The 17,039-nt window shown below is 44.6% G+C and overlaps 1 protein-coding gene across 3 annotated transcripts in view; it reads right to left on the reverse strand.

Moving 5' to 3' along the window:
- The window catches only part of MAN1A2 (mannosidase alpha class 1A member 2), a 147,177-nt gene that overhangs the window by 53,115 nt on the left and 77,023 nt on the right, over positions 1 to 17,039 (reverse strand). For all 3 annotated transcript variants that reach the window (XR_008822007.1, XM_056339746.1, XM_056339745.1), the window contains exon 6: positions 1,911 to 2,005. Coding sequence is in view for 2 of the 3 variants with exons in the window: in XM_056339746.1 (XP_056195721.1) it covers positions 1,911 to 2,005 (95 nt within the window). In the remaining variant the exon portion in view is untranslated. The remainder of the gene's footprint in view (positions 1 to 1,910; positions 2,006 to 17,039) is intronic.

Raw genomic sequence — 17,039 nt, forward strand, 5'->3', positions numbered from 1 at the left:
ACATTTTCCTGGAGATTACTTCTACCTCCTCTCATAAAAGATTTCAGTTATCAGTAAGACTACAACCACTTAGGAATGTCTTTTTACTTATTTTTTAGATTACAAATTAGAAAGAGGAAACGTAAAGGGAAGATGTTGCTCACAGGGCAGTCCTTGTAGCTCTGACAACCCCTTTTAAAACGCAGGAGCCACTGCTTAGAGTGCAGAGACAAAATCATGGCTGGCCCGGGGCTTTTTTGGTGTACAGCTCTCACAGAAAAAGAAAAGTAGGTGTTTCATGATGAACACAAAAACTAATACAATACAAGTCAATAATTCCCCAAATACTTTTTTCAGGTCTCATCTTGTACTGCATGGCAGCCGCACGCCCCCCCCCCCCCCCCCCCGCCTGCTGCCGCCCCTGCCCCCGGCACACAGGCGCTGCTTCTGCTGTGATGCCGGCTGGTTCTGCACCTCAGCCAGACCGACACAGCGGCCGCAGGACCAGAACCGGCAACGCAGGGAGCTCCAGGCACCCCAGCCCTTTCCCCTCCGCCTACTGCAGACCCTCCTCCCTGGCCCTGCCGTCCTGCCTGCGCCCCGATACCCGCGCCACCAGCCCTGTGCTTTGCGGCCCCCACGCAGCAACCGCTTCAGCTTCCGAAACCTCGCCGCCCGCGCCGCTTGAGCCAGGGAACCCGCCGTGCTGCCCGCGAGCGTGGCCACCCTGGCCCACCAAGCACACGGCAACCACGGCACAGGCTTGGGCTGAACAAAGCAAAAATAGTAACTCAGAGGAATTTCAAGCCCTAGGAAACTGCGGAAAGAACACAAGGCTGAGTAAAACCGTAATGCCGTGCAGAAAGCACATCACGAAATTTAAACAAAACAATGTTAATTGTAGAGAGGTCCAATAAACGGCCTCGGAGGGGGTAATGCAGCCCAAGCAGAGCAGAGAACACCAGGGAAGGGTGGTGAGACCCTGCGCCAGCAGAGGGGCAAACCCCGGCTCCATGGGCTTCGGGCTTCATCCGAGGGTGACGACAAAGTCAGGATTCTTTCCCTTCACAAGGTGGCACACGAGGCTAATAGTCTTAAAGAAATCCTAAACCTCTTTGCAGTCTAACAAAGTGTGACAAATATCTCCCCTAAAAGGATAAGATTTAAAACAATTGAAGAACTCTCTGCTATTTACTATGCTGAATTGCTTGACTGTGCACACAACCCAGACACGCATCCCAGTTCAGCTACCGTTTAAGAACATAAAAATTTACAAAATACTTCACATCAAAACCACGCTCCCAAAAGCCGATGGGAATCCCGGCATTGAACAAGCAACTCCAGATAAATCGGGCAAGGTGATGCCCTTCCCCAGGGCAATGCAGCCTGCGCCGGCACCCGAGCCCGACAGCCACCTCGAGGAGCCTCCCCACCTGCAGGGACCCCAGCGGGCTCACCACCTGCTCCTTACACCTCAGCTGAACTGTAAATTCATTATTATCTTCAGTCCCACCATCTTCTCAGACACTATGAGTCCTCTGAAGGTAACGTACAGCCCACACAGTACATAAAACCCAGTAAATCCAACCACTGCCTGGAAATTATTATGGTTTTTAATAGGTTCTTTAATGACTAGAGAGCCAATGATTAAGCCCCAGGGCAACACGTGGCATAATACGCTGGGTACGTTCTAATGACATGTGGAATTATTGCAGAATCAGGAGGAGAAAAAAATAAATCACGGTCACAATTTATTGCAGTTAACGAGGTAGAATGCTTTGGACTCTATTAAGGTTACCCCAAAGTGCCAGGAATGCCAATTTGTCTGCATCTTTTATAGCTCTACTGCTAAGGAAAACTGACGTATGCCGTAACTAACCTGAAGTCAGAGGGAGGAGGAGCACACGTCCCCACAAAAGAAAATGCGTTACCTTTTCAGATTCACCATTGCCCATGGTATACCCGTAGGGGTGTTGAAGGCTGGAAGAAGTTTTCCCGCCAGTTGCACTGCTTTGATCTTGAAAACCTAAGATAGTAGGATCAATTGCAAATAGTTACAAAGTCTGATTTATCTCCAAGAATTATAAAGGCTGAAATTTCCTTGCCCCACCCACCTCTTTGTATTAGAAAAGTTTTACACTGTAAAAAATATATTAACTTATCATTTATTTTTCACTTGCTCACTTTATAAATCTCATTACGATTTCAACATGAAAAGAAAACCTGTCATTTTCATTTCTTCCCTTCCATGCTCTCCAGCGATAGTGCTTAGGTTCCTATTAAAAAAGAATATCAATTCTCCTCCCACCTCCCTCCACCAATATTAGGAATTTTAAGTGCTTTCCAAAGCAGTCTTTAAATCATACTTTAAATTTCGTAGCTAGAAATCAAAAGACAGCTCCCCCACCCCCACACAAGTATTTTAACTTTTACAAATTTCCAATCTCTTCTTAATGAGAGACAGATTTATAGTGCAGACAAAGTTCCTGTTCTTTTATGAACATTGCCGATGCAAAACCATATTAAAAAAACCATAAAACCCACAATTTTCTATGGCTTTTCTTTCATTGATAATGCATTAGAAAATAATGATAGGCTTAATCTTCCCTCTCAAGTCTGATTACTCACAGAAATTCCTGACAAGACAAAACCTCCTTCACTTCTAGTGTTGTTTCTGCTTACTTTTGGAACATAAATCTGCAATAGGCTTATTCAGAGCTTAATGTTTATCGGTTAAACAAGCAGTTGGGAGAAAGTTCCTTCCAAGCCTCTGGAACACACCTTTCCCAAGGAAGGCATTTGGCAGAGTCCCATGGCATAAAGCTGTTTCTACCAGCTAGTTGTTAGTGTACATTTTAATTAACACATTGTCAGTATTCACTGCATTTCTGTAGATGTATCTTTATAATTTGGAGATAATGCTATTCACCAGTCTGAAGCACTGCACAAACATCTGAAAGAGCTACCATGCCCCAAAATAACTTCTGCAACACGGGTGGACTATGGAAACGTTACCTCTCTGGTGACCAGCAGTAGGACACAAACAAACAGAATGGAGCTGCAACAGGGGAAGCTCAGGTTGGACATTAGGAAAAGATTCTTCACTGGGATGGTGGTCACAGCACCAAGCCTGTCCGAGCTCAAGGAGCATCTGAACGATGCTCTCCATCAAACGGTTTCATTTTAGGTAGTCCTGCAAGGAGCAGGGAGTTGGACTCCATGACCCTTACTGGTCCCTTCCAATTTGAGATATTCCATGATTCTATTATTACCAGCTACCTGACCAATACTGGGTAATCGAGAAGAGTAAGAGCTTTAAGGAGGACTACAAGACAACTCTGTTGGATTTCTAAAAAGGTTTTTCCCTTTTGTAAAGTCTATGGGAGGAAAATGGAAAACATGCTCAATAGAAAAGCAAGCTGAAAAGTAGCTGAAAAATAAGTAATCAAGAACATCCTCATTTTTCATATGAGGGTTGGAAAAGATCAATATCTTAATATTTGAGGAGATGACTAGCGAGACATGAAGCAAACCAGAAAAGAATATTAAAGATGACATCTAATTGTATTTGATGCAGTAAAGTATGGAGAGATGGAGGTGGATCTGAAAGCAATGAGCCAGGAAAAAGAACTTTTACAGAGGTACTCTAAATGACTTCTAAGATAGGATGTGTCTAAACTGAGAAAGAGGGCACCTCAGAATATGGTTTGACAGAATTGTAAAGTAACATAGGCAATATGGCTGGAATGATTTTTAGCAAAGATACTGACAAGAGACAGCCTTTGAGGAAAAAATGCAGAAATTTAGCAGTAAAATTTAGGTAAGACTCTGCCCTCGAATAAAGGACCAAGTCAAAATAGGAAGGCATTGTATAAATAAGAGGTATAATACTGGTGGAGTCTACGGTAAGCGGGGAAACAAAAAAACCCAGAGAGAAATAAATGCTCTATCTCTGCCCAGTTACATAAAAACGACCTGATCTGCATCTGTAAATACATGTCACCAATTCATCCTGAACTTTTAGATTTTTAAGGGGTAGGTGGGCCAAGACCAGACAGATCTCTAGGCAGTCATCTGCAGAGCATTCCTCTACAGCATGGACAAGCTTCACCACCGAATTTGGCAGAGAAGGACGACCGCCAGGTGAACGGTACACAGTTCAGAAAGACATCTGCGGCACTAATTTTAGCTTCAGCTTTTGGATCCTGCACCGTCTGAAAGTGCTACACATTGTGTTATTCATTAATAAAAGATGCTGAAATATTAAGGTAAGAATATTCAGTGGGAGAACATCCCTAAAAACACCCTCGCTAGAATAAAATTCCTAGCAGTGAATTATTTACGTACCACTACCCAGCTTTTAATCCATCTGAAATGTACCGCGATATTTGGGGAACAAGCTATAGTACTGGAAGGAGTTTCTGTTAGGAGCGTATGAAGTCCGGGCTGAGGTGATCTCAGCGTCGGTGAGTGTAGACGCTGACAGTTCCAGCCAGGCCAGCCCCACGCCAGCCCCTCGGCCTGCGAGCGCCCGCAGCAGCCACAGGTGCCCTCCTGCCACCTCTGCTGGGCCGAGTGCTCCATGTCCCCCGCATTTCGCATCAGAAGGCAAAACGCTGCCTCCCTAGGTCCCTCTTATCCAAGAACGAATGCAAGGAAGCTCTTAAATTGGCTGAGGAGATGCCATTACTTGCCCTCCCCGACACCTCAGCCCTGTCTGCTGCTTCTGGGGGACAAAGCCAGCCCAGCCTGCCGCAGCGTTTACTCGTGCAGACTGCAGTGTGGGCTTCTATCGGAGCAAAGTGACCAGGAGACTATATTTGGAGAGATGTAGGAGGAAAGAAAAAAAATAAAATAATAGAGATTTAGCAAGTGGTGGCAGATGAGCTGCCCTTTATGGGAGACTGCAGATGTGACCGGAGTGCTCTGCTGAGCTCATTAAAGTCACTTCTTTTACTAAGTTTCCAACTTACCATAAAAGCATCAGTAAATGCCTCAGGCTCTAGCTTTTAGATAATGTGCTGGCATCAGACAACATGGTTACTTATCATATAGTAAGTATTTTTACTTTTTTTTAAAAAAAAAAAAGAAACAGGTTGAACTGATCGATTCTGTTTCAGCCTTGGTGGTTCCCTGCTGACAGGCAATGTGTTTCAGGGAACATATAGGCAAGAAGGCCAGAGAAGAACAAAACCTGAATGGATGGCTTGAAAACAGAGCTCATTAGGAAACAGTGAAAGAATTGGGGTTATTTAGTGCAGAGGCAAAATGTTCAGAAGAGGACAAGACAATGACTTTTCAGTATAAAAAAGGCTCATACAAGGAAAAATAGTAATTTTTTCCGAGGACGCAGAGAATACAAAGTAACACCAAAATGGAGCAAGGGAAAGTTAGTTACCAGGAAAATGTTGGTGATAAGGATAACTAATAAGAGTAACTAATAGCGAAGCATGGCTGTGACTGCTGCAGAGTCATCGCTCCAGCTTCCACAAACACACAGTGCGGCACATGCAGCTAAGAAGGCTGATGTGATCTCGCTCTGCCAGAGCATGGAACAATAACTGAGAGCCACACAGCTTCCTCACCGCTCCGCCAGCCCTTCTGCTGAATTGGGTTTGCGCCACAAGGGGCTGCAGTGGGGGCTTCAGTGAGGAGCTGCCAGAAGGTTCCCCCGTGTCCGACAGAGCCCACACCAGCCGGCTCCCAGCCGGACCCGCCGCTGGCCAAGGCTGAGCCCAGCGGTGACAGCGGCAGCACCTCAGGGGTGACGGATTTAAGAATAAGGGGGAAAACCTGCAGCGGGAGAGAGGAGTGAGGCTGTGTGAGAGCAGCAGCCCTGCAGCCCCCCGGGCCGGGGCAGGAGGAGGCAGGAGGGGCTCCAGGTGCTGCAGCAGATCCCCCCCGGCAGCCCGTGATGAAGCCCACGGTGAGGCAGGTGTGCCCCCAGCCCATGGAGCCCACGGGGAGCAGATCCCCGCTCCCAGCCCATGCAGGACCCCACGCTGGGGCAGGGCAGGGTGTGAGGACCCTCCCCATGAGGGGGAAGCAGCAGCAGTGACAGCGTGTGAGGGACTGGCCGCAGCCCCAGCCCCGTCTGGGGAGTGGGGGGAGAGACATTGGGAGTGAAGGGAGGTGTGAGGGGAATTAATCCCAGGTATTAACCCCAGGGCAGCTGATCTGTCCATTCTCAGAACACAGACATGCTTTCAGAAAGTTTTCAGAAGCCACCACAGCCTTGGAGAAGTGTTTCCATTCTGTATGGCAAAATCTAATACGCTAAATCTACCCATTTACACCGCCTTTGGTCGGTTAACTCTTCTTTCTGCAAATGATGTACAGCAACAGAAGGAATCTTCCTCCTATCAAACACATATCAAACTGTTTACAGCTAGGAGGGAAGAGAAAATTAGCAGAAAAACCTAAACCCCAAATCAGGTAAGCGGATCCCCCATTAAGATGAAAACATCAATTAGTATTGAAAAACTCATGCGTGCAGCAGGCAGCCGTGAGGGCCTCAGCCACTTCCATCCATTAAACTGACGCCTAACATCAAACCTGCCATCCACCCCACAACACGACAGCTTGTTCCTGAGCCTATTAATCCAAGTGAGGCCAAAACATTCCGCAGAAAAGGCCTTAAAGATTAAGATGATTCTTTCAAAAGCCTTATTGATTGATGCAGTGACTGCTGAGATGTACGGCTGCAGCTCTGAGAAGAGCGTACCGTGCTAACGCTGCTGCTAGGTGTTCCTTCCAGCACCACCAACGGCCACTGTTCTTAACTCTGAGGGGGATTATAGGTGTTTTACACAAGTAAAGAATCTTTCATTTATGCGCACAGATCAGCCCTTCAGTCAATCTTAAACAGTAACAAATGCCAGACTTCTGCTTAATTCGGGAAGTTATTACCTAGTGAGTATCCACAGTCATGCAATATAGCTGGTTCTGTAGGTTTGATGACTTTGGGTCCTCAAAAAAACAAGCATCAGACAAAAAAACCCTGCAGAAGTTCACAAACACGTAGTACTCAAGTACTCACCATCAGTACTACTATTACTACCACATTCCTTCAAACACTAAGCACGAAGATGATGAGGCAGACCTATCTAATTCTGAACACAGATGAAAACTCCCAGAGCATCTGACTGCAAGAGCAGACTCAGACCCTTGTGGAAAATATTTGGTATTTCTCAGCTCCAGCTAGAATAGTTCCCCTTCTACCTTCAGAGTTCAGCCTGCAGCAGTGAACTCTTTGCTGCCCTTTGTGGCCACCCACCCACCCAGAGCTCAGCCTGTGGGGCAGGACCTTCTGCGTGAGCAGGGATAGAGGCTCATGGTGTGATTACTGATGAAAATAAAGCAGAGTTGTAAAAAAAAACCAAACCAAAACAAACACAAACAACCAAGTAGCTAGCTTACTAAGCATTGCTGTTTTGTTGCCTGTTCCTGTAGAAGCCTTACTGCACAGCAAGACGCCTGCATGCTGCTCCAAGTTCCAACACACCTCCCCCTTCAAGGTGGGCAGCACAGTGTTCCTGGGGCATCTCCCACTGCAAGTGGGGGCTATCCTGCTCCCAGGAAACCAAGAAATCACTCCCTCTTCACATATTTGCTTCCAATAAATTCCACGAACTTAATTACAAAGGATCTTGTGAGATGAGTCTATTCCCAGTTCAGGTCCTAGTATGAATTGGCAGTGGGAGAGCACTCAGCCGCCACATCTAGAACTGGCCCTGGAGAACATAAAGCCACGTTCACATGAGACTTAGCATGGCAGCTACAAACTAGACCACCTGTAGTGGTGAAACTATGTAGAATTACATGGATACAACAGCACCTCTTCAGCACTGTAGGTCTCTCGAGTCCTAGCAGATGCACAAGGAAGAAATGAAGGAATATTTGCAGACACTGCAAAGACAACGCCTTAACTAAGGTAATTTTGCTGTCTTCAGTGAGCTGTAATGATTACCAAAGTACCTGATGAACAGCACTTAGCATTTCTAAAAGACTACAAGTCCTTAAACAAGAGACACTTATCTTGTGAAGGGATGCTCTGTGAATTTATATTACTTTCTCTGACAGAAAATAAAATTATATATGGAATTTAAAAACCTAAATCCATCTCAGCAGTCTAAGATCAGAGGTAAAAACACAGGAGTCAACTCAAATCTGGACTGTGATGTCACCTTAAAATGGCTATGGTGTCAACCAGCTCTGCTTTCCTTACTTCCTTCCCTTCAGGTACTTGCACACATTGATGAGATTCCCCCTGAGGCTTCTCTTCTCCAGGCTGGACAGTCCCAGGTCTATCAGCCTTTCCTCGGATGACAGATGCTTCAGGCCCTCAAACACCTTTGTCAACCTTTACTGGACTCTCTCCAGTATGTCCAACATCTCCTGTTCTAGGGAACCCAGGACTGGACACAGCCCTCCTGGCGTGGCCGCACCAGTGCTGAGTAAAGGGAAGGCTCACCTCCCCAACCTGGGGCAGCACTCGGGACATGGCCCAGGACACCACTCACCTTCTCGGCAACTCTTGCCAGCTCACAGGCAGCGTGGTGTCCACCACTTCCCTGCCAAGCTGCTTTCCAGGAGGTTGGCCTCCAGCACATACCGGTGCGTGGGGCTGCTCCTCCCCTGGTGCAGGGCTCTGTGCTTACCCTAGCGAACCACATGACGCTCCTGTCAGCCCATTTCTCCAGCCTGCTGAGGTCCCTTTGGGTGAAAGCATGACGCTCCGGCATATAAACCACTCTTCCCATTTTTGCATCATCAGCTAACTTGCTAAGGGTATGTTCTGTCCCATCACCCAGATCATTAATGAAGATGCTGAACAGGATTGGACCCAGTACTGAGCCCTGGGGCACACCACCAGTACTGGCCTCGAAGTACACTTCAAATCTACTTGGGACCACCACCCAGCCATTCAGCCAGTTTTCAATCCATCTCACTGTCTGCTCATCCAGCCTGCACTTCACCAGCTTGTCTGTGAGCATCTTACGGGACACAGCACCAAAAGCCTTACCAAAGTCTAAGAAGCCAATATCCACTGCTCGCTTTCCATCTCCCAAGCAGGTCATTTCATCACATGTTCTCAGGGTTGGCAGAGCATGACCTCCCCCATGGGAATCCATGCTGGCTGCTCCCAAGAATGTTGCTGTTTGTGGGCTGGGGAATAGCTTTCCAAGAGCAGTTGCTCCACCACCTTCTCAAGGATTGTGGTAAGGCTGACCGCCTTGTAGTTCCCTGGGCCCCTCTTTGAAGGTAGGGGTGCTCCAAGGGTGATGCCATTCACCTTATGCATTAGCTTTGGTGCCCTGTGACACTCATTTAAACCTTACTCTTAAGCTGCTACATTTCTGTAAGGCATGCACCTGGTAAACACAGAAGATTTACACAGGCAGAGAGAATGCAACTGGGTTTAACTCCTTAATTCTATCAGCCTCCAAAATTTCAAAACACTGCCAAATTCAACCCGATGGAAGCCCAGGACTTGTTACTTCTGTTCATGCAGCTGCTGCTGCAGAGTCCTCCTGTGCCTTGAGAGTTCTGTTCTCTCAAGAACAACAGGATAAAGCAGATAGTACTTCATATATATTATATAACTTGCTTTGCTGATCTACTAAAAAAAACCAAAACCCCAACCCCCCCCCCCCCAACTCATACCAAAACAGAAACCCCATCACTAATTCAGCAAACTCAGAAAGTCCACATTTATGAATACTTACGACTGCTGCCTCCTGCACCCATTGTGATCCATGCCTCTCTTCCCTTTAAAGCTTCCTAAAGTCAAACCAGGGTTTTTTTGCACTGAAAGACCTTTGTCAAGGGATTTTCTGAAACTGCCTTAGTTTTCAAAACATGCAGACTAGGCTGGCATTTTCTTTAGCCAGTAACATTGCATGTAAGACTTCTACAAATGCTTTTATAAAAGAAAATCATGATGGATACCTCCCTGAAAGATTAGCTTTTGTTGGCAATTTGGAAGAATGGTAGGAAGGCTAGAAAGGCTGTCTGGTTTCAGATGATGCATGAAATCAGGTGATGAAATTGTTGCCTCTAATATCAAAGTCATGGTGACACAAGCCTTGTTATCCTTAGTATCTCTGTCTGGAGAGTTAAAGATTCAGCTTGCAAAAAAGAAAAATAAATTTGCTGTATCAGCATTATTCTGACTTCAAGGAAAAAGCTGCAACTGTGCCCTGCACTTTACTTCTAAAACAACAAGCTCAGTAAAGCTCACAGAAGCATACAGGTCTGTTCATACACCCACGTCGCTGGATCTCCCCTTTCCTAGGGGCTCTAGGCTGTTCTGAGATGAAAACAAAGGCCATGGTTTACTTGGAATACTGAATACAGGGACAGGTAAAGCGTTAGCAAAAGAGATGGCAAGAAACTACCCCATCATATCAACTGATCTGGACAGACTAGATCACGCAGGAACGCTATCCTAGTGTCAGTTCTTAAGTTCCAGTTGCACTGAAAAGCATTAACATGCCTGTCTGATCATATTGTTCAGCTACAGTCTACAAATGACAGAAAAATAAACACAGAAAAATACTTAAACTGCATCAGTTAAATGCAGAAAAGACTGATATTCTCTGGTTGACTAAAACCTTCCCTACTTACATTTTACAAATTAGCAATTATATGTTCAAATGCTGCTTCTTAGGCAGAAGATAATAAACGCTATGGTGGCTTTCTACCATCAGAAGGGAAAGAGTCACAAACAGAATTCTTAAGTGATACTATCTTTATCTTTTACTGAAGTTTTCCAAAGCTGCTTTCCTGGAAAACAGACATGAGGAATCTAGTTACTGTTGACTGAAGCATCTTAGGATCTAATGAAATATTCATTGGTTTCACACTATTGATATTTTTGAAAAACCCACGTAAGAGTTTGTGCATATATTAGCTTATTAGAAATATTTGAAATTTCTGCTCTAGAACATCTAAATGTAAAAATTTGGCACGTACTGGACAACCAGCTAATCACATTTAAGCTACCTAGCACTGGCTAATAATACCTCAAACTCAATTTCCATTCACTTCAATGGCCCCATCAGCTTCCTTGGCGTGGGCTTTGTGCATATCTGAATAGAAAAGTTACACGTTCTCCATTTTTAAAGGGCCTTCAAATCCAAGGCACTTTACACCATTCAGTCAGCATCACAGATCATTTCAAATTCAGAATAAATGTGATGAAAATCTGGCATACAAATGCCATACATTTGTACAATTAATTAATACAAATTGATCTGATCATTCCAGGAAGATATAACGCACCATTTCTCATCCCCCCTAAATGAGCCAAAACCCACGGCAGTCAAGTTAATTGTCTCGTCTATTACTGCTACTAGAAAGTTGCTTTCAGCCTAGGCAAGGCTCATACTTTATCTTCCCTGCTTTTCACATCACTGACGACTTCACCGCAAGTTTACCTGCACCAGCAGTATTAACCTGTCAGATTAGTCACCTTTGCAAATAAATTGTCTCAGGACTAGAAGCAACAATCCTGAGCTTGCACAACATATCAGCCACAGTCACACCTGCCTAAGCACCCCATGGATGCAAGAGGGCCTCTGAAAGTCTCCTTTCAGATGATTTCTTCTTGCCGTGGGAGCTCCTGCAGCACAAGGAACCAGATGTGAGAGCACAGACAATGTCTGGCACCTGGCTTAAAAACATTCTCCCACTAGCTGTTGGCAACGAGGAAAATTGATTTCAAGAGTGTGGGGAAAGGGCAGGGAGCAAAATGAACCAGACTGTCATCAGGGAACCGAGCACAAGAGCCATCGAGGGACAGAGGATGGGCACGGAGCTCTGCCAGCGGGGCACCAGCAGGGCAGGACAGAGGGCTTCCAGTCCCCCCTGGTGCAAGGTGAAGTGCCAGGAGAAGTGGAGAGAGCATGGACAGGAGCTGAAGGGAAGAAACAAAAGACATCAGGAGGAGGGACAGGGAATGAATGGAGTGCTGAAGCCGACAAGACATAAGAAAGGCCCACGGAGGGAGTGCCAAGAGGGTACTTGTACGGAACAGGAGTATGAGAAACATCCTGGGGAACCGACAGGCAAAGGCGGCTTCATCTCCAGAACGTACCAGTAGGAGCCAGAGCTGACCCTAACACATCAGCCTCCAAACATGCCCCTGTAGCCAAATACATCCAGGCAAAGCAAATGGCAAAAAAATGAAACTTGGGAGGTTTTTTAATTAATCTGTGATCTTTGGTGTTTTGGTACTACCAGCTGTTCTACTGAGCTGAGTAACGGGCTGCATTAAGCTCCTCAAGGTCCCAACCCAACCAAAGATCCAATCTCTCTATGGTTTTTAAAAAGGAAAATCTGTATTACAAACCCTAAGAAATGGTTCAGAAGTTAAGTAATTAAGCCTTCCGTGCTATACTTGCAAATCTTATGAGAATCATTTTCATGCAATAAAAAAATACCTGCCTTCTGATACTAATCTCTTTGGCACTGGCTTTTTTTTTTGTAACACCTGCTCCTAACATGTTCTCCCCTCATGTCTAATATCTCTTTAATTTCCCCTGTATTTTTCTCTGCCATGTCATCTTTTTGCCCTTCAGTTCTGTGCTTATTGTATCAATTTGCTTACTTTCTCAGTTATTCCTGTCTCCTGTTTCTCTTGAATGTGCTGCCAAGCTTTCAATTTTAAATTAATCTTGATTTCCCCTTTAGACTTTGCCAGAAATGACTCAGTCCCCGCCTTTAGACAGTATTTGCCTTTACAGAAAAAGTTACACAGAGATGAAATTACATATTGTTTCACACTATGTGCACTCACTACACACAGCCTCCTTCCTCCCTTCAGTATGATCTCAAAGATCAGAATGCAAAAATCAGGGAGAGAGAGTCTAGAAAAAAAAATTAAAACCACATAGCTTATACACCTTCAAAAACATATCCTTTCCACTATGTCAGATGCAAAGTACATTACACTGCACCCGATGAAAGTGAGTAAATAACGTTTTGTGCAGTTTTTCTAAGCGGATGAACTGGCTTGTTTTCACAGATTTACAAATACATTTAGCTTATCTACAGTTTATATACATGTATATATAGGAGAACCAAGTTCTGACAGAAAATTAGTCGACAAACAAAAGCTATGAGCAATGAATTAGTAAGCACTGAATCTTCATAGCTGCATAAATTCTGCAAGGCACTTGAAAAACCAAACATTTATTTTGAAAAATGGTGAGATAAATACCCTAAACTCCTGCCGCATAATTTATAGAACTCAAGGCCAGAAACATAAGACAACAAATTTCTTCTTTTATACCATGCAATCAAAATTAAAAAATGCTCATCAGACCATCTGTATAAAGCTTAATTACCAAGTTACCTTTATAATTACATCAGTAAGTAGTATTTGAGTGAAACGTTTCTTCCAGAGATGTATCTGGATTGAGTCATACACCACATATGTCCAGGAGAGGTAACTCTCAGTCCTCTACCTTCTCATCATTTTCTACCACCACTTCTGGTTTTACACAACCTTTTAAGAATGGGATTACCAAGAAGTCTGCAGCATACCAGCACTGGCCCTTTATTCATAGACTTATAAAGAAATAAATCCTTCCTCATATTCAAATCTCCTATTTATAAACCCAAATGCTCACAGGTCTTTTGCCACAGAATTTCATACCAGAAATTCAAAGGGAGCTGCTTGCCTTTTGCAGGGCCACGTACTCTTCAAAGCCGCAGCTACTCAAAACACATCCCCTTGTTCTGTTCCCGTGTCGGTCTGGCCAACGTGGGTTGGTTGTTCCTGTAACACGGAGCCTGTGTCTACACCTTTGGCAACATTAAAATGGATGTAATTTATACAGGCTAGGCTGAACAACTGATTCAATTCTGCTGAAGTTTTCTATTTATTAGCCATCTCACCATGAGCAAATCTACAGTCAGCTATGAATTCTTATGAGAAGATTTCTATCGTCAAGGCACTACTATACTGATGATCTCTGATTTTCCATTAAGTGAATTTCTAGGATGGGGAGGAGGAGTGAAACCAGATGAACTGGCTCACCGACCCGTAGGTCACCTCAAAGGACCTTTCCTGAACACATAGTTAAGTGCCTAAACCAAGAGAACGCATCCACAATTTTGTATCTTGAATTAAAAAATAAATGTTAATGGGCTAGAGAGCTTCTTAGTAATTTCCTTATAAATCTGTTTGCTGATAATCAAACTCATAAATGGTAGCAACACTACTGCAGACAGCATCCCTTTGATTCCTGAGAGCAGAAGAATTCACCACCTTTACCATGGGATAGCTGCGCATGTCATTAGAGGCAACGTGAGTTTTGTTAATATTTTTGCCAGTTTTTAGTAGCCTTGCTTTAGCATTCATGGCATTTCTTTTTCCCTCACACTACCTGTTCTTGTCTAAGCACTTTTTAATATTCAAACTGCTTTCTAAGAGGAAAACATAACAGTCAGCACTGAATGAAAACAAGTTCCAAAAGGCAAAACCAACCAAAGACGCCTGGGTTTTAAAGTGGTATCACATCCAAAGTTGCATTTTTGTTTTTTTTAAAGTGGGGAAAAAAAAAAATCCTGCTGGAAGAACTGTGGTTTTGGTTGATAAAAAGAGAATGCCATACTCCCTCTCCTACATCACGCCGAGCACGAAAACCCTCAGTGCAGACACTAACTTAGGGAGAACGAACACAGGAAAACTCAGCAGGTAGAAATTAACGTATCACTGTGTCAACAGCAATGCCAATAAACCAATGTAATAACAAGGTAAGATACTGTGCTTGCTGTCACTGGTGCCCATCAGCATCAGCATGACTGAAGAGGGAGCCAGAAACTAACAGTCGTGGTCATCAGGAGACAGACACATGTGAGTAGTTACAAAACACCTGCTCAGCTTTTATAGCCCTCTACAGGAACTGGACCAAAGAGTGAGCTTTCAGAGTGGCTACCACTACATGGCTATTGTATTTTCTATTGCCAAAATACCTTGTCCTTTATTTCTACCAGTTTAAAGCAGGTCATACTAACAGGCAAACCTATTTCCAATCAGACTTAGAGGAAGCAAAATTGCAAAGTCAGTTTTCCCCTTCTTTCCTCCTCTTCGGGCGCTGTGTGGTACCAAGATGCAGCAGTAAATTGGGCCATGTGTCATCTGCCATCCAAGAAAGAGTTTACTACAAGTGTGGTAAACAAACCGCACAAGGATTACACGCTGCACTGCAGTGAGTACTGGCAATACCCAGTATGCAACAATGCTTTAAAGATCAAGGGGGGAAAAAAAAACTTTTTTTTTTTTTTTTTTCAGGCTGTGTCCTGTTAAGAGACCAGTGAGCTGTCACAACTACTTATGAACAAGCTGCTCATCTCCTGGCAGCAAACTGAAATCTCATCTTCACTGGAAGATGAACCAGTTCACAAAATACGTTGCCTTGCTTACTGAAGACCTATACTTTATATATTTAGGTCAGTTGTTGGGGACATCCATTGGTATACATAACAATCTGATTAAAGAATCTTCCTGAACAGAAGAGATGCTGCCTGCCAGTTTCCTGGGAAGGATTAGTTCAATTATCTGTTAACAGAGTATCAGGTACTTAACAGCCCTCGCTCTCTGCTTTAAATGAGATTTCAGGCTGGGTTTATCCATGTGAATTACATTATTATTTTGCCCAGAAAGATATATTGCTTTGATGGTGTTTATAAAGATGAGGAAGACAATCATGTAAAGGAACTGCTTTATATCTAAGGCTGGCAAAAGTAAATCATTAATTTTTCTTATATTGCAAATACCCTAAATAACTTTATTCAACAATAAGCCACCCTTTTTATTGTATTAATAAGTCATCAGCAGACAAGAACACACTGTCATAATGGTGTAAGTGTCCTCCTGCCACCATCACACAGCAGCAGGTAGAATAATATTCACTTTGTTTTCCTTACTTGATGCCGTTTCTCAAGCACGACCACGTGTGCCATACAACTGACCCTCTACCCACCTCCAGGCTCCTGTCCTTCCATGCATTATTGCTAGCAGGAATATTTTATTTGCCTCTGTCAGTCACACTAGGAGTTCTAATGATTTGTGAAGCTCCACTTCATGGCGGGGGAAGCAAGCAGTCAGCAGGTGGCTTGTGCACTCTCTCCATCTCCACAATGCTGATGCTTCGATGATGATGCTTTGTTGCTCTAAAGGCAAGACGGGGTTAACTCCTGCACGCCCTGAAAATCTTTACGGACTGCTAACAAACGATCTAGGCAAAGCACGTATCACTTAACTAGCCCTCTCAGTCAAACCAGAACGTAGGCAAGAACTGGGAACAGCCCCTGAATGGTGCTGCAAACAGCTGTGGCCCAACCTCTGGGGGGAGGAACCCAGAAGCCGTGGCCTCGATGTTTGGTTTCATTATAGACCCCTGTGAGATGCTAGTTCCATCCCAGTTTTCAGGGACCCCTGCTAACTGTACCATTCCTTTTTGTGGTTCATCATGTGAGATTTCCAGAAGTTTTAAGGACTCCAGTCTGGGAGGACCACAGGCACTCAGAACACTAATTGCTGAGGAAAGGTAAAACCACACTTCTGTTTACAGAAGCACCCCAAATCCAGTGAATATCTCCAGTATTTTTATCCTTAAGTCCTTCCACTATGCAATTATTGATGTCTGAAACTAGCATGGTAACACAGACCCTCCCAAGAATACCATAAACCTTCACGGAGCACATGCCGAAGAATTTTACAGGGAAGGTTTAGAAGGTTCCTCCTGGGTGCCTATAAAGCTGTGAGCCATCTGCCAAAGCTCCTGCACAGAAGGTAGGAGTGATGAGCAGCTCTTCCCCTGTGACCTCCCCTCTGGCTGGGCTGGTATCCCATGGATTTTCAGGACAGGGCTATACCCCCCAAGCACCCGCAACCTACCGCCCATCTCCCAGCTGGAACGGAGGAGCTGCAGCACTGAGCTACAGTGGCACACACACCGCTTTGGGGGGTACCCATACCAAAGCCACCCCCTGAGAAGATGCATTCTAGAGCCCCTGATACAATTACAAAAACCCGAACACGGCAC

The sequence above is a fragment of the Falco biarmicus genome, chromosome 5, assembly GCF_023638135.1.
Source record: "Falco biarmicus isolate bFalBia1 chromosome 5, bFalBia1.pri, whole genome shotgun sequence".
In the NCBI taxonomy this organism is placed as follows: Eukaryota; Metazoa; Chordata; class Aves; order Falconiformes; family Falconidae; genus Falco; species Falco biarmicus.